General features: G+C 33.4%; 1 protein-coding gene and 1 long non-coding RNA gene across 8 annotated transcripts in view; one reads left to right on the forward strand and one right to left on the reverse strand.

The window, feature by feature from the left end:
* The window catches only part of LOC103096077 (uncharacterized), a 65,405-nt gene extending 51,728 nt beyond the window's left edge, over positions 1 to 13,677 (forward strand). The window contains exons 2-3 of the long non-coding RNA XR_008911148.1: positions 4,289 to 4,491; positions 13,196 to 13,677. This is a non-coding gene — a long non-coding RNA (uncharacterized LOC103096077). The remainder of the gene's footprint in view (positions 1 to 4,288; positions 4,492 to 13,195) is intronic.
* STAG1 (STAG1 cohesin complex component) overlaps positions 1 to 27,017 on the reverse strand; it is a 384,901-nt gene that overhangs the window by 92,271 nt on the left and 265,613 nt on the right. For all 7 annotated transcript variants that reach the window (XM_056793658.1, XM_056793654.1, XM_056793655.1 and 4 more), the window contains 5 exons: positions 25,415 to 25,538; positions 22,301 to 22,399; positions 20,809 to 20,888; positions 17,138 to 17,245; positions 13,672 to 13,786 (listed from right to left, as the gene is read on the reverse strand). In XM_056793658.1, coding sequence (XP_056649636.1) covers positions 13,672 to 13,786; positions 17,138 to 17,245; positions 20,809 to 20,888; positions 22,301 to 22,399; positions 25,415 to 25,538 — 526 coding nt within the window. The remainder of the gene's footprint in view (positions 1 to 13,671; positions 13,787 to 17,137; positions 17,246 to 20,808; positions 20,889 to 22,300; positions 22,400 to 25,414; positions 25,539 to 27,017) is intronic.

Genomic DNA, 27,017 nt, shown 5'->3' on the forward strand with positions numbered 1-27,017 from the left:
CACATTTTATACATAATAATGTAATTATCTAAGCACCTGTTCCTCTATTTCCTTATTCATTCCCTCACTTCCAAATAGAATGGAAGCTCACTGAAGGTAGGAACTATTTAGATTTTATATTTGTATGGCTAATAACTCAGTAAGCCCCTTATAAATGCATGCTGAAAGAATGTATAAATAATACATTAAGGTAATGAATAAACAAAATAATTTATAAAGGCTGGCTATCTTTCCATTATATTGGAAGGTACTACAATACTGAAGGGAAGTAATTTTTATTAGAAGTAACACTGAATTAAACACAACTCCCAAAATACTTTCAAAAATATAAAAACACAATCTTTGTATTTCTTCCCTCTCATCAGTAGAATTTAGAAATATTCTTCCAAACCTAGTTCCTATAAACCTTCTACAATCTATTTTATTTCTCTATTCTCTTGTGAGTTGGAAAATTCCTTTAGACTGTGGCTGAAGATTGTGATACTGTTTCCAGAACTGGCTTTTCTTTAGTCTTCATTTTGTTTATAAGACAGGATGAAGGGAAAAAAAAAGTCCTCAGCAAGGCTACTTATTTCTACTTGCATTTTTGTTTTTTATTTTCTTATATTTAATTTTATGTTCTTGATATTTTTGTTTTTTTAAAAAAACCCTCAACCTTAATGTTTTTCTTTGATTAACTTGTCTTCATAGTTTATACAAAGTAAATGAAAAACATTTTTTTTCTGTTGAAAGCTGCTTGATAACAGTATTACATTGCCAATTAACAAACATTTTTAGAATTCTTTATAGTGTCCAGAGAGCACCTTAATAAAAAGATCAGATTTGTTTATTTATATTTTTGTCCTAAAAATTTACATATTTCCTAATACTCAAAAGCTACAGGTGCACTGCAGTCGTTACTTCCACCTGCTTATGGGGAGTAGAAGGAAAGAAAGTGCGTGTATATGGGTAGACTAACTATTGTAGAACTTTCTATTTTAGAAAATAAATTCTAGACACTCTTCTTAGTCACTCTCCAAATCTGGGAGACCTTCTTTTAAGCTTAAAATTATTTAAAATTGTTTATATTTCTGTTCAATTAGTATTGAAAAACTGGCATAAGATAAAATTATGGCTTATCACAACATATAAAACAAATAAACGTTTAAGCTTGTGATCTTTGTTTCACTGGTGGACAATCTAGAACACTTAAATTTAGGTTTTATGGTGCTATAGTCAGTAGTTTGGGCTGCAAACACCAACTCTTCAATTCTAGCCCTTATTCCTTAGCTACATAAAAACTTGCCCTTACTGCTCTTCTGCCTTATTGATTCTAAGATAGAAGTTAAGGGTTTAAAAAAAGATTCATGGTTTTCACAAATGCCAACATCACATATCCGTTAGAAATCAGCAGAATAGGGAATCTGTTTTTAGTTGTATTTTTTTAAAGGACCATAAATATCTGAAGTAGTCCACTTCAGGAGACTCTTTAATTATGGAGGAGGAAATGGTCTATCACAAAATTTTGTACCTAGCTGCACAGCAGACAAAAATGCATTTTTCTGACTTATAATTAAACAGTTCCTTAGAAACAATAGTAATAAATTACCTCATTTTACTATCCTGTGTCTCACACATCCCACAGGCAGATCTTATTTCTCCTATCTACCTCAAACACCACTGAATACTCCTTGTCTCTGCTCCTTATAGCTTTTTACTAATAAACAGCAGTGAAATAAATGGTATTATCTCTTCTGAAAAGGGTGAGGTAATTAAATACCCTATTGTGCCCCTCACCATCCCAGGCCTAATGGATGAAAATACTCTTTTTGAGCCACTACACTACATATATACATTGTCTCCCTTTGATTAAAATGTAAACTCCCTGAGATAAGGGAATATTTTATTTATATACATCATCAGTTCTTAGTGTTTTAATTCATTAAAATACCGAAAGACCCTGCAAATATGACTAGCTTTTATTTTTTGGTAAGACACAGCTTGCCACTATGCAAATTACATATTAGGGACACTGATTTGTATATAGCCATATAATGGGCACTATCAATATCAATAAAATGCCTTTCCCTCCACATAAGTAGTGTAGAGTTTCTATGAAATTGTTTATGAAAAATCTGAAATTATTCAAAAAAGAATTAAATGGTATGACAAATCATATTTATTTTCTGTCAAGCTGGTGCTATTTCAGAGTTAAAATATTTTATATCCTGGATCTGGAACCTGGGACACAAGTTCAAACTTGGGTTCAGTCACACACTACTTTTATAACATTGGACAAATAAAGTACCTTAGTTTCTTCATCTTTACAATGCAAACATTGAAATAAAGGGTTTCTAAGGTCTCTTCTGGTTCCGAGACTGTGATCACTTATGAACTTATAAATCAACCCTTAGGTCATCCAATTACCAGATGAATACTGACAAAAGAAATTTATCTCTATGAACAATGTAATTTCAGACTACATTTCAAATAGAATATATATGTTAATGAATGATATTGCATAAATAAATATAATAGGGAATCTTACGAAGTTACAATTCTATGGCTAGAAAAAACCATGGCAATTTCCTTTATTACACCTAGAACTGGACGAAGAAATATAAAGGGCAAAAGAATTCTAGATATAGAGCAGTAAGGTTCCTGAGGGGTCATATAGTTTTAATCCTCTCTCTCTTTTTTTTTAAACAGATGAAGAGCCTGAGGCTCAAAATTATGGAATATGTGTCTGAGTGGGGTATTTGAACTTAGGTCTTACTAGTTAGGAGGATGATTCCCTATCCATTCATTATATCATGACATTGCCCTATCAATTAAAGAATTGCTAATAATTAGAATTTGTGTCAAGATATAATTTTTAAGACTATTGCATAAAAAGATGGACTTATGATATGCTGTGTGCTTATTGAAGAGAGCAGAAATAAGATGAGGAACACAAGAACAGTTCATTATAAGGAGGTCAATAGTGATACCCATGAAAAATAGGGAAGACTTAGAATATTCAAAAGACTGCTCCTGGCCAGGTTGAATGCCAATACTAACTTTACCAAATAAGATTTTCCAGGCTGCAAATTCTTTGGATTCTAGTGATTAAAGAGAGGCACATACAGGAGAAGGGAAGTGGTAAGATAAAGAGCACTTATTAAGAACCCATTATGTACCAGACACTATGCTAAATACTTTAGATCACTTGCCGATTCTCACAACGATTCTCACAATAATCCTGGCAGTTAAGTGATATTATTATTATTTCCATTTTAGAGTTCAGGAAACTTAGGCAGATAGAAGTTAAAGTGATTTAGCCATGATCACCCCAATAGTTAGTATTTGGGTCTGGATTTGAATTTAGATTAAAAAAAAAAAAACAGGCATTTGCCAGTTTAATGTAATATGGCCCTTAGGTTAAAATGACAACTCCAAATTTGAACATCTAAGGTATGAAAAACAGTGGTTAATAAAGTAGTTCTGAGCCCCAAGTAAGAGCTCAAAGAACTAAAATTTGTACGTAAATCAAAGAGGTGAATCAGTGAATGCTGAAAAGATTATTATGTGGTTACTACAGCTAGGTAGTGCAGCAGATACAGTGCCCAGAGAGAAGTCAGAAAAGACTTGAATTCAAATCTAGTTCGAGATACTTCCTAGCTGGGTGACTCTGGGTAAGCCACTTCACTCCATTTCCCTCATTTGTAAATATCACCCTCAAGAAAACTCCAAATAAGGTCATGAATAATTTATGCACGTATGTTATCATTGCTCATAAGATCCAAACATCTTCCTTCCTAGGACTTGCTTTTGATATCTCTAAAGTCTTATGATGAGATACTAGTGGTTGGAGGAGGAAGGCTGTGACAATTTTCCCTTTCATTTTTAAGAAATAAACATAAAAATCTATTTTTCTTATATACTACTCCAGTCCTCATTGTTTTAATTATTTTCTGCTTTGAACACTATAATTATGTTTCATCTCTCACACTTACCAACTTGGTAAAGATAACAAAAGTGGAAAAATTTAAGTTTGTAGGGACTGCAGAAAATGATCCCTAATTGTCAAAGTATAAGGTATGTCACAAAATGCTGATACTTTTTATTGACAGGATATAGAAAGAAGGTAGAAAGAGAAAGGTAGGCAATCAATCCTCTATGCTTCAGTTCTTTCTCATAGAGAATTACAGTACTTCCAAGCCAGAAGTGAAGTGACAGAAAATAATAATAATAATAATAATAATAATAATAATAATGATATTTCATTTGAACCTAATAAGAGTAAGTCATTACTGTTTCTGTTTTACAGAGGAGAAAACAGATGATAAATGACTTAAGATCACAGATAAAATTTGAATCAAGATCTTCCAACTCCATATCCATTGTTCTCGACACTGAATTTCAAGAGGCCACCAAATCTAAAGCTTTTCTGCACAAGAATGTATTGAGATCAACAAATGATCATCCAACTACTGCTTAAACAATTCCATTAAAGTGAAACTATTTCAGAGGGTAAGTTGTTCTGTGTTCAGGCAGTTCTGATCTTTTAGACATTTTGCTTTCCATCAAATTTAAATCTACTTCTACTTAATCAAATTCAGTCTCTTCATTTGAAAGCTGAAGAGACTGAGGCTGTGTGTGTGTGTGTGAGAGAGAGAGTAAGTAATGTGCTCAGGGCCAAACAAGAAGGGAAAGGGCAGGAATTCAAATTATGGTCATAAATACAACTTTGGTGCTTTGATGATTACACCAGAATATACCCTTCTACTGTGCCCCTCCTTTAAGTCTTTATGCCTTTCTTAGACTAGGGCAGTGTTGGTTTTCAAGTTTGTGTGCCCAAACTGTAATTTCAAGCTGCCTGTAGACCCCCTGCATTTCCCCCCAAGAGCAGGGTGAGGAAGTGCTCACTTTGGGCAGCTGGACAGAGGACCAGGGCATGCAAAAATTTTCCTCTGGCACTGGGAAGAGAGGTAATAGAGCAGCTCCCCAAGTGTTGGCTCTGCATACGTGTCAATATGCTGGACTAGGCTAATAGGTTTGTTTAAAATAGGTGTATGGTGGCAACTGTAGTAATTGTCATTGAGTTCTGATGACAAGAGCATTTATTTGAAATCCCTAAGAATTTGCAAATCTGAAGGATGACACAGGGCAGTGAGCTGGAGGAGCCTATTCCTTCCCTTATCAAAGTGCTTAAGATCTAAACATGGAATGTTAATAGAAGTACAAAAACAAAGACTGTCTTTAAATGATTAACTCCATTTCACCAAGAGAAAAAAAATCTACCCCTGTCAAAACACAATTATTTTGTTATATGATGATTCTTTTATACATATGACTAAAATTTTTTCCTGAAATCATGCTTTTTAGAAACAGAGAGGAACAAAGAAAAGGAAAAGTTTTAACTTTACCACTGATTACTATAAAATAATGGATAGGAAACTCAAATATTAATAAAAGTTAATAGGGTAGTTAAGTTTCAGGTACATGCATAATTATCTCCTTCCCCATTTTTTAGTGAAAAAAGAAGGGGAAAAGTAATATGAATAAATACAGCAGTACCCATAAATGTGATGAAAATAAACTTTTCCTCCTATCTTCTACTTGGTAGTTTCCTGCAGCAATTCTGCCCATAGCAGAACAAGTCTGATTTAGAATCCAAACAAATTACCAGGGTAACAAGGTAATAATACACTATTTATTCAGTATGCATTAACTACATGCCAATCAGTATCCAGTTAAATAACATTTCTGTATGAGGAAAAAGGTACTTTTTGGGGTGGGATTTTTGTTTGTTCTTACCATTTGTAATGACACTAAATATAGTAGTTCATTAACATTGTAAGACATACAATTCTTTAAAGAAAATGGGATTTTAGATTGTAGAGATAAGGAACATTAAATAAATGTAAAGAAGTATTATTGCCATTGTCTTATCCTAAGATACTATGATAACAGTTTACCTGTTCAGAAAACAGTTGTGATCCAGGAAGTTTAAAAAGGCCTCTGAACAGTCAAGTGCCACTAAGTCCATGCCTTAAAAGCCATGCATTTTGGATAGCCTCTCAGAGCCTCCCTCAGTGAATATTTACTCTTAATCTGCCCACAAGTCTAACAAGGCTGGCCATATGGTTTCCAAGAACAGAACAAACTAGAAATAGCAAAGTAGAAGAGATGAGAAAGATAACTATAGGCAAGTAAAGTAATAGCATTATGAAGTAACAGGACAGCCTGGTGGCAACAGAGAAACAAATCATAACAAAGACACAAAACCAAAAAATGCACAATAGCCTGGGATCATTTTACATAGAAAAAAATTACATCATGTTTCAATAATTATTTATGCTTAGTCTATTCTATAGAAGAATGGAGGAAAATGAATGATTTTTAAAAATTCAGGCCACAAATGGTAAAATTTGATTACTTAAAAAAACCAAACAAACCCACAACTCTCAGATATCCAGATAGCTACCATTCACTAAGGTATCTAGACATTGAGGTTGTTTTCAAAAATGAAATCTGCATATAACTACAGAAGTATTTTCTCCTAAATTCCATCAGTAGAAGATAGGAAAATAGAAGGATAAATCAATGTATATTCATTCTCTTGTACTAAAGGTATTGTTTTGTATAGTCCCCTCCCTCCTAAGTTACTTACCAATGAATGAAGTTCTTTGAATATACTGCCTCCACAGATTCACTCTTGGAACTGCAAATCATGTTGCCTGGGTCCTGGAATTGTTAAAAAGCAGTTATCCTAAGAAGGTGTGGTGAGCCTCAATGCATGAGCAGATCAGTGCAGAAATTGAAGAAGTTTGCTGCCCTATCTCTTTAATTTCCTATATGTATGTGCAAAATAGAGTCCCTGAAAAGGAGGGGAGAGAGGAAATTTGAAGACGAAACTATGGAGGCAATATGTATTCAAAGAACTCTACTTAGCTCTAAGTAACCTAGCTTTCTCCTTCATGAAACTGTCTCTATTGAGCCTCACACTTAAAGATTAATTAATGACAGTATCTCACCAAATAAAGATTAATACTGAAATAAGACAAAAATTAGAATGCTGAAAACATAGAATTCCATGTATCTTCTTTAGAAATATAATCAACTAAACCTTTTATTGATATAAGTTGTAGAAACTATGATCATAACTACAAAAGATGCTTGAGGTTGCACAGCTTCCCATAAAAGCTAATTTTGACAAATTCATTTCTCGTTACCAGACCCTACAATAGATCCATATGGTTATTTCTGCAAATGCTGAAGAGATCATATAACTTTGAGAGCCATGATGACCTTTCTCAGTTAGAACTTCATAATGCCAATGATCCGCAGTACAGCAGCTAGAGAGCTGATCTTGAAGTAAAGAAGATCTAGATTCAAATACCACCTCTAACACACATACTGGCTGTGCATGCCTAGGCAAGGCAGGGTTTATCTTCTCTGGGCCCTAGACAACTCTCTAACAATATAAGTTTGAAGAAAGGTACCAATCTAAATTGTTAGAAGAAATGTCCACATCATGGAGTTACTCATATAAGTTGGATAAGGATAGAGGCACAGTTCTAGCCTCTATCCTTAAGAAGAAAAGGGTGAACTCAAGATGGTCCACTATGGTGAATATGAGTGAAAGTTATAAAACAATCTGTTAGAAAGGTTAACCCCCAAACCAAACACTAATGTGACTACAGAAGAAGTGAAATAAAATAAAATGAAGGAATAATCAAAGTTCTGAAAAGCAGCTTATTGTCCTATTGTGTTACAATTACTCTAAAACTACATAAGGCACACATAAACCAAATTATTACAGGATGAGCCAAAAGTGTTTATCACTGGTAAAAAGAATTTCTGGTTAATGAAGTGTCTTAATAACTTAAACCAAAAGGAAACCCTATCCTGATTTCAGACTGACAGTAACAACTCAAAACTTAATTTAGCCTTCCATGACGGAAATAAAGAAGCCAGAAAGTCTAGGTCCAGTTGTAATTTAATCCCCCCAGTCCCCCTCCGAACTGTAGGTAAATAACATTTTATAATAGGAAGGAGTATTCTTATTGATTTACATTAGTCTTAGGGATGCTTTATCTTCATTTCATTTCAGTTGATCTTAATTAAATAAGCTTTGAAAGTGCTTTAATTCTAATATTTTCCTAAATTCGTTCTCCAAGGGTTAATGATCTATAAACAAGCACAACTAGACAAAGAATTGTTCTATTTAAAGGAACCCTAAAGTAGATCCTTTTATAAAAACCAAAACACCCGTCCACACCCACAAACAACCACATATATAATGAGCAAAGTCTAGTCTACACATTTAGTAGTTTCTGATTATCTGAAATATTGCTTTTTCTTGAAATGATCATCTTTATTAATGTGTTAATTTGTGAAAAAATAACTTTTTAATTATGAAAGAGATCTTCATGTAACCTTATTTGACTAAATAAATAGATATTTTTCCTTCTTAAGTTTTAGTTAGTCAGTAAACATTAACTGAGCACCTGCCTTGTATCAGGTACTGTGCTATGTCCTGGTGATACAAAAAAGAGGCTTACAGTTACTGTCCTCAATGAGTTCACAATCTAATGGGACAGACAACAAGCACAGATAAGTCACAGAATAAACAACATATAATTAGTAGAGGGAAGGCACTAGAATTAAGATCAGTTGGGAAGGATTTTAGCTGGGACACAGATATGAGAAGGGAGAACATTCAAGGCATGGGGGAAGAGCTAGAGAAAATGACCATAGCTGAGAGATGGGGTATCTTGTTTGTGGAACAGCAAGGAACCTACAGTCACTAGACTGGTGAGTATGCTGTGGGAAATAAAGTATTAAGACTGTAAAGGAAGGAGGAAGTTGGTTATAAGGTCTTTAAATGCTAAAACGTGGATTTTGTATTGATCCTGGAAGCAATAGGGAGCCGTAAGAGTTTGGGAAAATCACTTTGGCAGCTAAATAGAGAATGAACTGGTATGGGGAGACTTGAGGCAGGATGACCCACCACTAGGCTACTACAATAGTGTAGGCATGCAGTAATGAGGGCCTGTACCCAATAGGTGAGAATGTCAGAGGAAAGAAGAGGGATTATTCAAGAGAGGCTGCGATGGCAAAATCAACAGGCCTTGGCAATAGTTGGATATGGGGAGGTGAGATCCAAAGAGTCCAGCATGACATCTATGTGGTGAGCCTGAAGGACAGGGAGGATGGTGCTGTTCTTTACAGTGATAGTGAAGTTATGAGGAAGAGAGAGGTTAGTGGAAAAGATAATGAGTTCTATTTAGACTTGTTGGGATTAAGATGTTTACTGGACATCCAGTTTGACAAATTCTCAAATACAATATTGAAATTCTTTGTTTAGGTTTAATTCAAAATATTTAGTAAATGTACTTTGTTGTAGGAAAAAATTAGACATTGCACTAATGATTTTAAAATTGTAATTTCCTAACAGATTATTTAAATGTTTTAAACTGAATTGATTTACATTTATTCTACATAAATGTATATTTTAATCAAATAACTAACTTATAACAGGGTTATCGATTAAGTTCTGGAAAGAACTTGGAGGCCATCTAGTATGATCCTTTTATAGATGAAGACCCAGAGGCCCAGAAGTTGTGACTTGCTATATGTCCTATAGGCAATGTCAAAAAAGAGAAAATGATTTTAAGCTTTCCAAACTATAAGACTGGCAACCTATCTACTACACTACACTCCCCCCAATGTAAATATTATAAAGCTCTAATGGGGCAGTAGTAAAGAATACTGGTTCTCAAGTTATAAGATATGGATTCAAATCCCATCTCTGACATTTAATGTCTGTGTGATCTTGGGTAAAACACCCCTGGGGCTAAGTTTCATAAGCTGTAGGGGAGGGAAATGAACAAAATGAATTTTGAGTTCTTTGTCAACTCTAGATCTATGAGCTAGATAAAACTGTAATCTGATAATTAACAATTTTGAAATCCAGTAGTATCTCATTTCAGATGGCCAAATATCAAAGTAGATTTCATATTTCACATGACATTTCCTACCACTGAAAATCCTTTCCAATCATATATAGAATAAACAAAAACATATAATGTGCCCTTCAAAAATAGCTAATCTTTGAAGCAAGTTTGAACAATTTGTAGTTTTCCATAAGTTAGTCTCTATTATATTCACTGACAATACAAGTGAACCTATTTTAGAAAAGGCATTTAATTTACAAAGCTCTGAGGAGTTTGTTTGCCAGAACTTTAAGTTTTAGGAAACAGATCAATTAATGAAACTTAACTTTTTAATGATTTGTAAAAGAGATCTAGTTTGAGGCAATATAAGTTCAGAGAGGTAGAGATTCACAGGATTGATGGCATTTGGAAAGATTTCCTGCAGATTTATTTATGTTCTCCCAAAGTAAACTTTTGTTATAAGGCAACTAAATCACAATTTTTGGAGAGTAACGTTGGAATTGAGAAAGTAAAATGAAACAGTCATTGGCTGGATTTCTAGCCAGGGAAAGACACACGTTTTAAAGGAAATCAGTCCAAAGAAAAGATTAGTTAGAAAATTAATCAGCTGTGAAAATAAATACTGGCTCACAAGTCTAGCTTCTAGGAGGAATCATATGGAGATAAGAGAATATTTATTTCATATTTCTCTTTCCTTTTGGCTAGGTTTTCATCAATTATATCTCTACAAAATCTTCTGTATCCATCCCCTTCTTTCCATTCACATTATCTTCCCTCCCATTCAGATAATTGTCACCTCTTGCTTGGACTTTTGAAAAATCCTCCCATTTATTTATCTCCTTGTTTCCATTCTCTTCCCTCTATGCACAAAGCAGTCAAAAGGACAATCCTAATCAAATCACTTTAATGGTTCCCTATTATCTCTAGATTAAAATATAAAATCATAAACCTGTTCTTTAACACTTGTCATTTGTCTTCAGTTTATCTTTTCAAACATATTTAATATTATTCGTCTTTACATACTTCCTCCCAAAATGTTCTACTTGTTAATCCCTAGACAACATGCTATAGAATTTACTCTTTCGATGACGTCCCTTCTTCAGTCTTTTTCTAGGTTTTTCCAAGACTCTGCTCCTTTGCCACTGACCTGATCTAGCCAGCTGTTAGTGTCCTCATATTACAGTCATGCTTATGTATCTATATTTTGTATTTACTTATGTTCTTTCTCTTCAGTAGTAAGCATGAGGTCAGGGTCTGTTTTATTTCATTTATTTTAAAATTCATATGACCTAGTATGGTACTTCACACATAGACACATACTTGTTGACAAGCCTGATAAACCCAAGCAAGCTTATTTACTAACTTACCTCAGGAGGGTAGGAATGACAAAGAGATTAAGTATTTTTGGTCTAAGGAAATACATCATTTAGAGCAGTTTTAAAATTTCATTTCCTGTATTTTGCAGGATATCCTACACAGTAAGCTACTTAACTATTATTATTATTTTGAAAGTTTAAAATGTAATCTAATCAAGAAGGATTACAGGTCTCCAAACAAGTATTAACAGATAGGATTATGCTACTTCTAAACACGTCAATGTCATGTAACTTATCTAAAATGTAAAAATGGCAACTCTCAGCAAAGAATGAAAAACTAACATGGAAGCCTAGTAATAGGTCAAATCACACACAAAAACTTACTTCTTGATACGAAACAAAACAAATATTATTGAAGGTAGAGCTTTATGAACCTAGGCAAGTAACCTAACTTTTGCGACTCACATTTCTTAATTATTTAATGAATGGGCTGGATTAGATGATCCTTAAGGTTCCTTACAGCTTCAACATTCAATGATTATCCCTATTTTTATAACTAGTGATTTACTACACATACTACCAAAACTACAAAGGAACATTATAAAAACTAAATCATTTAAATTCTCAAAAGATTTATCCAAAGAGAATTCCTAAACTATAGTAAGGAAATACATTAACTTCATTAAGAGTATCTTTAAGACAGCATGTTCTGATTCATATGATTGAGGAGAGGAAATAATGGGCAAAGACTACTAAACACAAACAGTTATACAATGAGTAAGGCCCAGAATAGTTAACTCAGGTTATTTTGGGAAAAATCTAAGCATACAGTGAAGTAAGAAAAGAAGGAATGCGATATTAATAAAGATTATTTACAGCTAATTCAAAGGGGACTATATAAAGTGACCTCAAATACCACTGACTATGAACTGGCTTGGGCATGACAAGAGTCTCATAGCTAAAGGTTGGAAGAACCAGTTTGGAGTTCCCATGGCATGAGTACCAGCAGCAAAAAAGACAGAATATGATGGCTATTTCCATATTGGAATAAAAATTATCACAGTAATGTCTTGTAAAACATGTAAACAAAGACCATTGGAAAAGAGTTTAAATAAACTAAGAAAAATAAGCAAAACCCAGTGATTATTATATTGAATAAAACCATGCACTTAAGAAATTAAAATAATTCAACATTTATTTTTTTAATGACCTCAGGGATGAAAGATAGGCAAAACTCAATTACCAAAAACTTTACATAAACCAGATCACCTTCCTTAAGTATTCAAAGAAATAGTTTGCAGAACTATTTGACACACACATGCCATGTCTATTGAAATTATTTTTCTGGTCCAAATCATCCTTAATATAGGAAACCTATTTAATGGAAACGTCTATCACATTATTCCAAATCTCACTGTTTACCATTACATCCAAAAGACAACTCCTCAGCTTATTTTTTTTCTATCTTATTCAATTCACACTTTCTTTTCTCTTAAACCACACACAGAGATACACATAACATACCATAATACCCTCACCATTCCTGGTTCTCGCTTGCTTTTAGTTTCCTTTCTACTTTCCACCTTATGTACAATTCTATCTCCAGCAATCCTTTTCATTAGTTTCTTTAGCAAATTCTGCTTCCTCTCCAGAAGTAAGTACTTCCCATCAACCCTTAGCTAAATGTTACCTGCTTTTCTTTCATAATTCTTCTCCAAAACCCAGGCTCATGTATATTTTTAAATATTTACTTTCTTGTTTTCCAGGATATCTATCATTAAAAGAACATTTCAATGATAACCAATATATGTGGGATAAAAAGATGTTTTGATAATTGGTATGAAAACTAATATTGAAAATTGCTTTTAAGTGATAACAATGAAATATGGATACACTTTTACAATTTTTAATGGTAATGTTTTAGCTCTTAAGTCTGTTTCCTCTATCTCTTTCTAGGTGATACCTGTGTTACACGATAAATTTCAAAGAACTTAACACCAAACCCATAAAGAGAATACCAACACCACTTATTTATTGGAAGGCTGTCATTTTTAAAATAATTATGTAAAGGCAAGGAAAAAAAGGTAACAATGAAAGAAGAAAAGAAAGATATGTAATACTGCTAGAATGTGAAGGTGAATTAATTTTTCATAACTTCATCTTTAGTGTTGATCTGCACATGCATCTAAGATCACAAGTCCTTCCCTAGGCTAATTGCTTTTAAAGGTTCCAAGATCCACAAGGTGCAGCACTGGTTCCATGAGTGGGGATCTATGGAGGCAATTTTATAAAGAACGGGTGTTTTTGTTTCCACTGGGTTGAAATGGTTGATAAATTACATTAAGTTAATGACATCAAAAATTTGTTAATTGTGTTGGTTAAAACACATTGGTTAATAAGTTGGTTAAAATATTTCTTTTAAATATTTTTACCTCACTTTCAAGAAAGAAAAGAACCAGCATCCTGATAAGGTTCCCATTGGGACTGTTTCGACCCCTCCTCTTTGCTAATGCTTCTTCTGCTTGTGGGTCATGCCTGCTAAATAGCCTAGAAGGAGGTAACAAAAGACACACTATAAATTTCACATATTTTCCTTTTGCATTTCATTGTCTTTTCCTGCTTTGTAAAAATATCTGAGATGACAAAAAATTATGGGCCATGTAAAAGATTGACACCAGTTAAATATAGATTAACATAAAAGTATATAAATAATAAATACTTTTACTAATCATGAGTAATCTATTAAATGAATTTCAAAAAAATACAAGACTTACTTAATATTACCATTTATATACTGTCTTTGGGAAATTGACAGACCCTCCAAATTAGAACTAAATTTAGCAGAGAAATAAATGACTTGGATACTGGCTTTGTTTTTTTTATATAAATATATATATATATGTATGTGTGCTTTTTAATTTACCAAATATTATATTGAAAAGAGTCTTCCCACAAATGTCTCTCTCAACAAAAACTACTAAAAAACAGCAAATGGAAAGTTAAGGTAATGAGGGAAACTTTGGTTTGGTAAATGCAAATTTAAAATAACATATAGTAATAAATTACGCAAAATACTTAAGTGCAAGATAATAAGCACAATAAATTTACAAATGCATAAGAGAAAATTCTAAGCATTAGGTAATTAAAAATTCACCTAAATGGGTAAATTCATTTTTCCAAATCTGTGTGTAGCAAGTACTACATGTATACAACTTTTGAGATTTTTTAAAAGAAATCTTCAACCTTCTAATGCAAAGCACACTGTCTTTGCATTTCCTCAAAGTTTTAATGTAATATAGGAGAAGAAGCTAAAGACAACAGATGATGAAATTCAAATCAAGGGTAAAAAGTTAATAGCAAAATCCTCAAGTAAGAGTTGAAAAAGGAGTATTGCTGCCTCCTTGATAAAAAATTTCAGTAAATGGAAGATAGGAGAATGATGAGAAGACAGGGTGAACAACTGGTTTGGAGATTTCATTTTATTAAGTTCTGAGATCAAAGCATTATGGACTTGGAATTGGATGGGACCTCAAAAACCACCTAATACAATACTCCCCATTTTAAAGTGAAGGAAAAAGGGGACAGAAGAGATCCTTAGCCAAGTACCTTTATTAATAAGATAGGATTTGTACCCAAGTCTACTGTTTCTTCCATTGTTACATTGCTTTTTCCCTAGTTCTATTAGTACATACTGAAAGACAAAATGGCTCATTATCCACAATACCCTTTTATATAGCTTGCATCTATTTGTCAAATGTTAAAATACTGAATCCTTTATATGCTTCAGACAATCCATTCATTTTTAACTTTTGTGAAAGGTCAAAATAGATTAAGTTTCCTTTAAGGAAACTGAGAAATTAACTAAAAAACCCTCCCGCCCCCACAACTCCAATTTGACTTCCTAGGTCCAGTCCAAAAAGTCCTTAATATCTACTTAAGATATCTATGATACTTTTATAACAATTTAATTGGATTATTTTACTATTTAGAAAGCAAGAATCAAAGATTTATTCATAATTCCAAAGCGTGCTAGTAAATAGCATGTTAGAAACCTAAACTAAGGGAAACAGGGATCAAATGATACAAGGCTTTGCTGATTACAATTGACTTGGGATGTGCTTAAAAACAGCTGAATCTTTTAAGTATTTAATGATAAAAATAAAATTAACTTATTTTAAGAAAAAGTCTTATGTCATTACATGAACAATATGGGAAAATGTCCTTTTCCTTAATGATCTCCAAGTATTAGATAGAAGCTATAGCTTCAATTTCGAATCTTACATTTAACCTTATATTAAATAAAAGTTAAATCAAGAATTTTTTAAACCCTTACCTTCCGTCTTGGAGGCATTACTGTGTATTGGCTCCAAGGCAGAAGAGTGGTAAGGGCTAGGCAATGGGGGTCAAGTGACTTGCCCAGGGTCACACAGCTGGGACGTGTCTGAGGCGAGATTTGAACCTAGGACATCCTGTCTCTAGGCCTGGCTCTCAATCCACTGAGCTACCCAGCTGCCCCCCAAATCAAGAATTTCTTAACACATCTTTTTAAATTTCTTAGGTCACAAATGTTTCAGTTTATGTTCACTTCTCTATATCAATCAGATTGAGATTACGGGGAAAACTTCACATTATCAGTGGAATGATTAATGATATTAAATTTTCTAAGATGAATCAAATCAATGTTGAAGAGATAACATACTGAAAAAGGTCTTTATATTCAAAATGATAAAGCAACTTGGGTGGAGGAACAATTTACTCAATCTGCCATTTGATTTCACATTTGGAGATCATTTGGAAGTAGAGCCATGTCCAATATCATTAAAAAAATAAAAACTGAATAATATGTCATTGACAGATTCCATGGCACCTGCAAATATATTGGAATTAAAAGTCCATTATAATCAATACAAATCCAGGCTTAAAGTCAAATACAAAATAGCATAAGTGCAACTTGGAAGAATATATATACAGCTATTGCTATCTGCTAGTCTTCACTATAATTTTAAAAGAGAAAACTTAAGAAATAGTAGTTTTAAACAGCTTTCATTCTGCTGGGATAAGGTTTTTTAAAATGTAAAATCAAACATAAACAGAAAAAAGGACTCACTTTGATAAAAAAAAATCTGGGAAAACTAGACAATATTATTTTAGAAATTATATTTAGATCAGTATCCTAAAACTTGTACCAAATAAGCCCTAAATGGATATGTGACCAATATGTACAAGTTTATATTATAAATAAATTGGTGAAATATGGATGAAATTACCTGTCAGATTAATAAATAAAAGAAAAACTCATGACTAAAGAAGTGATACAAAGGGTGACAGAAAATCACAAGGATAGGTTTGGTTACATAAAATTGAAGTTTTTATACAATGAAATATAATAAATATAAGAGGAATAAAGAAACAATAACTGGGAGAAAATATTTTTATTAAGTTTTTCTAATCAAGGTTTCATTTCCAAGAAACTATTAAATTTATTTATTTAAAAGAGCTATTCCCCATTTAATAAAGGGTCAAAGATTGGAGACAGTTTTCAAGGAAGAAACACAGGCTATCTATAGCCACATGAAAAAGACTTCAAATTATTAATAACCAGAGAAATATAAATTAAAATAAATATGAGAATTCATCTTGTATCCATAAGATTCCCAAAGAGGAATTAAAAAAAAAAAAGAAAATGACCATGTTGGAGTAGGTATGGAAAACAAGTTTATTGATGTCACTGGTGGACCTATGAATTGGTACAACTATTGTGGAAAGCGATTTGGAATTAAAAAGATACTAAATAATGCATTCCCTCTAATCCACCCATATCTTAGTTTCCCATACCTGTGACATTTGTTTTCTCTAATTAGCAATATGACAAAGTGTCCATGGTTACTGTTAACTCACTTTTTGTGAAGGAATTCTCCTGCTGCTACTGCAACAGGCCGGTGTGCTGAATATACTAAATGGTATACATTTTCACAATCTTCATTAGAAAGTGCTTCTTCACTTCCACTGAAAAATACACAAATATAAAATGTTAAACTCCACATTATTCAGCTAAACATATTTATTGTATAAGCATTAGAATGACAAAGTAACCAAGATGAATTTTAAGTGAGTTGTATATATATTTGGAAGAGTCAAACAGCTGGGGTAGTGGATAGAGAGCCAGCCTGTAAGTGAGAAAGATAATGTGTAATCCTACTTCTGAACCTGGACAAATCATTCAACCTAGTAGTCTCAGGGAACAGTGTTATTATAAGCATCCTTATAATAACACTGATAGGAGGAGCTCCTTAGCAAGAGCTCCTAGAACAGATGAAATCACAAGCCTTCATGGTATAAGTGAGAATTGAGAAATGAGGGTCTTCTCGGAAATGAAGGAATTTTCAAATGTATCCATTCACTTGCTATGTCCTGCCAATTTTTTCTTAATGCCTCTCCCAAACTTTTATTCCTTCTCATTCCTATTGCAATTACTCTAATGTCAGGTTTTTATTATCTGATATTTGGACTATTAACTGACTGGTTACTCTAGTCTCTTCCATCCCTGGATTTAATATTCCTAAAGCCCACATCGAGATATTTACCATTCATTTGTGGTGGAATAGAGCATCAGAATTGAATACCCTTAACAATCTGGATAAATTACCTAAAGCCTGACTGACAAAATCCTCCTCTTATGTCATACAGGCATTTGCAGGCTTTTCTATAGTCAGAAGAGGATACCAGCTTTGCCATCAGACTGTAGGGAAACCATTTTACTTTTCTGCCTCAGGTTCAGCTTATACAATATGAGTAGATTTGTATTAGATTACATTTGAGTATATTCTATAAGCACACCGCTTTGCCTCCTTATGGTACAGAACTGAACAAATGCTTCTTAGGATCATCTAGGATTTAAATCAGGGTGACTCAATCAAAATAAGCATCATGATATCTGGCACTGTGTGATCTTCCCATCACTTCTAAGAGTCAAATGAAGTCCCAAATGGGTTTTTTAGTTTTCACTTGCTTTGCATTTGAATTTTCCTTTAATTAATATCTCCCTCAATTAAGCATGTGGGCTCTCTGACAGCAAGGATTGCACTGCCTTGTCTATTTATAGTCCCAGCATTTAGCATTGTTGTGGTTCAGTTGTTTCAGACATGCCCATCTCTTTGGGACTCCATTTGAGGTTTTTGTGTCAAAGATACTGGAGTGGTTTGCCATTTCCTTCCCCAGGAGTAACTATGGCAAGCAATAAATGACTTGCCCGAGATCACACAACTGAGTCTGAGGCTAGATTTGTACTCAGGAAGGAAGATGATTCTTCCTGACTATAGGCCCAGCACTCTAGCTGCCTTCAGCATATAATAAGCAAAAATTAGTGCTTTCTCACTCATCCACTCTTTTTGAATCTTATATATTTAGATTATCTCTGAATTCTCATCCAGCTGGCAAATTCTAGAATTCCTTATTCATTGTCATTGAGTAGCCTATAAAGTACAAGACAACTAAAACACTGTCAACAAAAAATTACAAGGTAATACAGAGGAAGAAAAAAAGAATGCTGTTTATGTAATAAGAAACAGAAGAAATTAAATTTCTTCTTTATTAAACAGAAGTGACAAAACAAGGTAATACAAAATGTAGAACAAAGTGAAACAACAACAAAGAAAATATTACTGTAAAAAATCTACTGAATTATAACTTTACTCTGATCCTATGTTATTCATGGCTTCTATCTTTAGTAATTTCTAAAATAAGTCTTATAATTTCAAATTCATATTACTTTTAAATACCTTAATCTGTGAGCCTGTTTTCTGTATTAAAACCCAGATTCCCAGACATTGGCACCCAAACTTAGAACCCAGATTATATTAAATTAGTATGCTACTTTTTTATCAGTCTATGTCCATCAATCTTGTTCCAACAGTGATATCAAGGTGTCCATAAAGAGACCATGGCTCTGTAACCCTACCACCATTTTGCATATTATTCATCATGAAAAAGAATAAATTAATCAGGGTTTTATCTGAATGAGCACATAATGTGTTACAAATCAGAACAAATGTTTTGGTTTCTTTTTTTCTTTCAATTGAAAAATTAGTGGGATCCTATATGGCCATGATGGTGAACTGATGGCATTTGTGCCAGAGATAGAATGCATGTAGACCTCTCTATGGGCACACATGCCAAGGACTCAAGGACCCAGTGTGCCTATCCCTGCATCATAGAGTTTGCTAGAGGTCCTACCTAGAAAGTCAGAGGGAGGTGCAGCTGGGAGGCTCCCCTCCCCCTCTCCCTCTCCCCAGTAGGAGTTAGAAAGACAGCATCCCTTGCAGGCCCAGATTGCTTCAACCCATTCAGAATACACTGGCCTCTTCTTTACCTTTGGCCTGAGTGAAACAAAAACAACTTATGTTTTTACTATCAGAAGCAACCAGTGTCTTTACTATACAAAGTATTTTGGGGATTTGTGGATGTTTCTTTTGACTTTGTACTTTGAAAATGTTCAAACTGTAGTCTAGTGATTTAGGAATAAGTTTTATGAACCTGAGGCTAGGCTTCCCAGTTCTACAGCTCTCTTCCCCATCTTCTTTTCTTTCACAAGCAAAACTTGGGCTTAATTTGCATTCTTCTTCTCCTCACTTCTAATTAGCCTTTTCAATTTGCATTAAAAGGGGTGCCTGCCTGAGGGAGACCAGGTGGGCTATAAGCTCTGGACAACATAATAGTGGCATGTAAGAGGAAGCAATCAGCCCTGCATTCAGTTTAAAAACCTGACTTCAACCCTAGACTATTGGCTAAAAAGGTTAATTTGGAGGATACCCCCTTTGTGATAGGGTAAATGTTATTTAACCTGAGGGTTATATTTTCCTATAAATAAAGGGTTTTACTGAGAGGGGAGCAGAATGCTTGCACCTCCCTAGCCTTGTCACAAGCCTACTACATCACCTGCCTCCCAGCCCAAGGGGAGGGGGAGGGAGGGGGAGGGAGGGAGAGGGAGGGAGAGAGAGAGAGAGAGAGAGAGAGAGAGAGAGAGAGAGAGAGAGAGAGAGAGAGAGAGAGAGAGAGAGAGAGAGAGAGAGAGAGAGAGAGAGGAGAGAGAGAGAGAGAGAGAGAGAGAGAGAGAGAGAGAGAGGGAGGGAGGGAGGGAGGGAGGGAGGGAGGGAGGGAGGGAGGGAGGGAGAGAGAGAGGGAGAGAGAGAGAGAGAGAGAGAGAGAGAGAGAGAGAGACGAGAGAGAGAGAGAGAGAGAGACAGAGACAGAGAGACAGAGAGACAGAGAGACAGAGAGACAGAGAGACAGAGAGACAGAGAGACAGAGAGACAGAGACAGAGAGACAGAGAGACAGACAGAGACAGAGAGACAGAGAGACAGAGAGACAGAGAGAGAGAGTGTGTGTGTAATAGGCAGGCAAGACCTGGCAATCCATATCTAAAAGGTTCCCATCACTGTTATATGCCAACTTCTCATATCAGCAAAGAGAATTATCTTTCAACCATAGCCCTTAAGAAGCACATTACTATATTTGAAATAAAGATGGTTTCTAAATTCAAGAAATTAATATTAACACTTGAAATACTTACTGAAGTATTAAAGTAACTAATCGAATGGCTTCCACAGCAACGTCATACTCCTTATCAAGTGTCATTGATACAATGCGATCCTAGACAAGAATCAGGAAAAAAAATTCAGACAACAAACTCATATATTTGTTACTGGTGAGTACAAAATCATTTTTTTTCTGTTAGACATGACAAGTACACTTCTATGCTATTCATTACCAGGTACAGAAGGGCACAGTATAGTGAATAAAGAGAAAGCTACTTACTACAGATGCCCATATTTAACAAGGGAAAAGACATATACTCTTATTCTCTAAGGTCAGTACTACCTAATTGTAGAAAAGAGTATGAGAGCATATAATTAAATCAGAAAGCTTCCATAATCAGGACCTAAATAGAAAAATACCTTTCCAAAGTATAACAAAACAATTCATAACCACCTCTTTATTAATGATGCAGTAGTGTGCTTAATTAAAAAAAATTAATATAGTTTGTAACTTGGAAACTTCAAGAGTAATGGAACAAATTCCAGTTACCAGGAATTTTTAACAACTTAGGCTGAACAAGTTTGAATACTTTAGTATTATCCTCATTTTATTTTCCAATCAAATACTAAAATGTTGATCATTTGGGAAACAGACAACTTAAGGAAAGTTGCTATTGCATTAGCTTAGAAGGAATGTAACATATTTAACCCCCAACAAGTGCTGGAAGTTACCTCCCTTCTTCCTTTATGATTTGGAATTATAAAGCCTAAAAGATCTCACTTCCACAATAGGTGTATTTGTATGCTAACCTGAAAATTATATAAATGAAAATTACTTTTTTACCTTATTTAACTAAGTTTGGATTCTCTTATTTCATCTTTATTAAAGCAAAGTACCTTCACAGGTGGGAATATGTGAAAAAAAAAAAGGTTAGGGTTTGGTGCCAAATGTGTTAAGTTCCATATTTCACTTTAAGGGAAGAAAGGATCATAACTTTCAGTACCATGAAATCTAAATACTTCTCATTTGCATATTTAATCTCAAGTGTCCTTCACCAGATATAATACATTGAAATTTGTATTTTCAGTGTTTCTTCCATGTTAATTTAGTACACGAACATTACAAAATGAAACAAACCTTAAATCTCTAAAGGTATATAATACTTTATTAAGTATGTTCTTTAAAAGTCTGTTTTTGTAATCTTAAAGTGAATAGAAAGGAGCCATTTCCCTAAATTTTATATTTACCAAACATTGTGAATTCTTACGAAACAAATCTTTTGGGCTTGAAACTAAATCCCTTTTTCTAAGCCCTCCAAATATATTGTTTTACAAGTACAGATTGAAAATATAGTTCTGCACCTAAAGTGAGGAAGAACTGCATTAAGGAATTATTATTATAATAATATTATTTCCTACACATTAGACACATCAACTATTAAAGTGATGAAGAAGTAGAACAATCACTAATAACAATTAGATTATGAAAATTATGATCTTTCCCACATCATATTTTTTTATACATACCTTGAATCTGTTAGTGAATAATTCCAATTTGGGGAATAATTCTCTATTGGTATACAGACTCTGGAGAGCTTTTAAACACTTCAGCCTGACTTCACCTTGCTACACAAAAACACAATAGGCTTAGTCAGTATCATGAGCAAATAGAAAAGCATATAATTTTAAAGGAAATCTAAGTAAAATATTCTAGTTTTGTCATTTGTTATATTTTAATTTGTTGTAGAAATATAAAGTTAGACTAGAATGAATGGTGACAAAATAAGTTACATTTAGATTTCATTTTTTCAAACATTTTACAATTAATTGAAAATTTCAGTTATTTGAAAGTAAGATAATTTTCTTAAAATACATATAACCAGTGACAATTAGCACAATAGGTGTTCTCTCTCTTTCTCTCTCTCATATATAACCTTGGATTCTTTAGAAACTTTCTTTGTAATTGCAGAAATCCATATGTAAATAGGTAAAAGGCCTATCTATATTCCTATCCCCTATGGTGACTAGTTAACTAGTTCTAGTCTAAAACCAAAATGCTCTAGTCAAGAAGCAAGGATAAAATTCAAACAAAAGATTAGGAGATTTAGAGCTAAATATTTTAAAATTTAAAGGAGGTAAAATTGGGAGTTTTTAAATAGAATAATAGTTTTTTAAAATGTAATACTACTTGAAGAATGACTTGTGTATGTCCACCTCCTGAGGAGGAACTGATATGCAGAAATCAGTAAGGCAGTTTTATACATGTGTGTTATCTTTTACTTCCTCTAATGGGGGGAAGAAGTGGAGAGTAAAAGGAGAGAAGGAGTTTTCTGAGTATTTTAATATAACAAACAATTAAATTTAAATAAACAATATAAATGTAGACTTTGAATAACTGAAGGGGGAGAAGGGCAGGAGAGATTGGAAGAATTATTATAGAAGTAAAAAGTAAATTGAATTCAACTGATTTAACAAACCAATGGTCACTATTGTGATGAATGAAAGGTTTTTAATTTTGCCTGTTTTAGGGCATGTGGATTATGTTTTAGATAGAAAAAAAGAGCACGATATAGACAATTTTGGATTATCTGGAGTAGTGGACTAGGAGTCATAGACCAATAGGAGAAACTATAATTAAAAGTTAAAGCAAAACCTTGATAAAAGAAATTCAATATTATAAAAATGATGATGATGATGATAAATGTACATTTATCTATATCTTTTATAAGTTTACAAACTGCTCTACTTCCATTGACCCTGGGCCTGCAAATGAAAGTGATAGAGGTAAAATGCCTTGCTTCAGCTCAGAAAGACTGAACTGAGACTTGAATCAGATCTGCTAACTTCCTGTCCACTGTTCTTTCTACTCTAGTATCTTGCTCCTTTTACAGAATCAGGGAAAAAAAAAGGGTCTGGAAAAAGGGCCAAAAAGTAAGGTTAAAAAGAAAGGAAACATGTAGTGATAACATTGTTAAGACAGAGTCAGAGTTGCATTGGCCACCAAAGCAAAGTAGAAGAGTCAAGTGATCATAATACAGAGAATCTTATTTGGAATAGTTCAGTATGAGGGAAAAACTGTGGAAAAGCTGAAAGGATTCCCATTCTAGCCAATAAATCCTCTGTAACTAAAAGTTTTCTAGCAGATTTCTGAGAATCTCTGAACCCAATGGGAGATTTCATTAGGAACTCTCTAAAGCACACAAAGATTTTGTGATTTTTTAAAGGAGAAAATCTCATAAGCTAAGCTAATCAGTGAAGTAACTTTCAAGATGAATATTCTGACCAGAAGCCAAAAAAAGGTGTTTGCATTCTAATGAGGAAAAAACAATTTCCTTCTCCTGAAAGCAAATAACAATAACTACAGTCTAGGCTGGAACTGAGAAGTGTAGCACCACAGTGCTAAGGAATAAGACCTGGATATAAAGAGGAGCTATAAAAGAGTATGCCTGGATAAGGCTGATGTTTTATACCTGTAAAATAAGAACATGTAAACACATGTATAAAATATCTATTACATGACAGGAAATATTCTTATTTTTTATAGACAAAGAAAATTTAATGGAGAGATAAGAAGGGTCACCTTTTTCCCAAGTTATCCCATTCCATATAACCCTGAAGCCAGCTTCTCTAAACACCTAAAGTATTGATATCATTTTGCACAGTGCATTATTATGTATAATTAAATGTTCATTATGTTTTAAATAAAGAGACAGCTTTCTGTAATTGAATTCAAGTCTTGCCTCTGACATATATTGGCTTATGTGACCTTAGGACATCTCTCAAAACCCTTAGCAATTCTCTATTAAGATATGGAACAAATGCAGACCAGCATTCCTAGAGGGATTTTTTTCATAGGTAGTTATCAATGCTGATGAAATCAGGGTTCAAATGATCTTGTCCCCATGACCCTTAATTAGTATAACAATGAATCAAAGAGTTCATTAAACTTTTGAAATGCTATCCTGGAAAAGGAATTTGTAATTAGTTATTTCTTCAGACTCAGCAAAGACAAGATTTTTACCCAAAGTATTAGGCCTTCTTGGGATTCAGTCCATCTTTTTATTAAATACTGAAAGGATAGCAAAACAATCTAAGACAATTACAAGGGGTCCCATGGTGAAAAATGTTATATATCTCCAGAGAAAGAACTTATAGAGTCTGAATACAGGTAAAAGAATATTATTTTCCACTTTACTATTATTGTGTGTGCGTTTGCTATTATTTTATATGAGTCTTCTTTGACAGCATGACAAATATGGAGATATGCTTTGCATGATCACACATGTATAAACTGGATTAAGTTGGCTGTCATATCTCAGAGTTGAAGAAGAGAAGTGAGAAAATTTGGGACTCAAAATTTTAGAAAATCAAATATTAAAAATTGTTATTTCACATATTTGGGAAAACATTAAATGAAAAAAATACTAAAGGGTTTTGGTTTATGTGTATGTATCTCAGTAGTACAATGTATAATATGTGAATGACTGCTTTTAAATACTTTAAAAATGTTCACAACTATAAAGATAAATTTAAATACTAACACAACTCCTAGAATTATAAGATTAAATATGGCTACCATACTAACAAATAAAAAAGGTAATAAAACATCTCCCACATGGATTTTATAGCACAGTTACTTACCCTATCATGAAGAGTCCAGCCAACATATTTTAAATAACTGTCATTTAGGAAAGCATCACTATACATTTTCATCCATACTCCAATTTCTTCAATACAAATGGCTCTAATTTCAGCAATTGCATCACTAGAGGGCAAAGAGACTATGTTTTTGAAAACATTAAAATAAGACGTAATTCTACCACCCCAAATTCAAACAGTAATTATTTAATGATCCCTTAGACCAAATGAGCAACTGCAAAGAAACACTCTACAAATAAAGGAGCTCACATTTTCTATTTACAATTTGCTCACATTTTCGAATTTGAATTTTGATTGTGTATCTTTCTAAGTACCAACAATGAATGAGTGAATAAGTGCATGAAAGAAATATAAATTCAGATGAAGAAGGAACTATTTCTTCTCCAAACTTGTGATTTTATCTTAGTGAGGAATTTCCACACTGCAGATGACACAGTTTAGTTTTACACAGTTGCCTAGGGCACTGAGTGGTTGAGTGACTTGCCCAGGGTCACAAAACTTGTATGTGGCAGAGGCTGAAATATGAACTCAGGCCTTCTTGACTGATGCTAGTTCTCTATCCATTACACCACGCTACTTCTCCATGCAGAGCAAAAAATAAGAAATGGAACATTAATTATATTTCCTTGGATATAGGAAAATATGTGGCAGGCAACAGAATAGGGCAATCAATTACTGATATTAACACCAAAGATTTATAGTAATTTGACAAATTATTCTTATAATATATAAAAAGATATCAGTCTACCATTACTCCATTATACTGACATTTTAAAAAATGTCAGTCAGTATGACATTTAAGAAAATTTTCTGTTTTTCCTAAGGCAGAAAATTAGAGAAAAAGTGACAATAAGCTAAATTCTAAAACTTATTCACTTATTCTTTTCTCACTTTCCCCTACTTGGTCAATGATTATTTAAAATGAAACAGAAAGAACTCTTCAATATTCAGGTCTTATCCTCAGGAAATCTCTCTCTCTCTCTGTCTCTCTGTCTCTCTGTCTCTCTAAAACACATTACAGCCACTGCTTATTCTTCTGAGAGGAAAGATTGCTCCTTTTAATAACTAAGTCCTTGCATTATCCCCTTGGACTCTACTTCCATTATAATAGTAAAACAACATTTACAAATCATCATATCATTTTCCCTAAAACCATCTTTTGGCCAACCTTCCTTCCTGTTGAGGGCACCACCATCCTTCCAAAAGACACTCAAGTTTATAAACTCCAAGTCAATGTTAACAATGTACTCTTCTGTCTTAGCTAATTAGTTTCCAAGACTTGCTGACTTTCTCTACAATAATCCCTAGCATCTACCATCTTTTCTTCACATAGAAGACCATTACAGTAGAACCTCATTTTCTGCAACAAATATGTTCCAGGATTTTCCATGTTAAATTAAGAACATTATTATGGCAAATCCCATTATTAAATAAATGTTTCTCATATAGACATATCTAGGCACTTTATGACTTTTTTAAGGCTTATCAGATTTATCAGGATTACTCCAAAATTGGTTAAAAAATTAAATTGTGCATATTATGTCAATAAGAATTTCCAACACTATATAATTTTAAAAAAAATTAG

This window comes from Monodelphis domestica, chromosome 4 (assembly GCF_027887165.1).
Source record: "Monodelphis domestica isolate mMonDom1 chromosome 4, mMonDom1.pri, whole genome shotgun sequence".
Lineage (NCBI taxonomy): Eukaryota > Metazoa > Chordata > Mammalia > Didelphimorphia > Didelphidae > Monodelphis > Monodelphis domestica.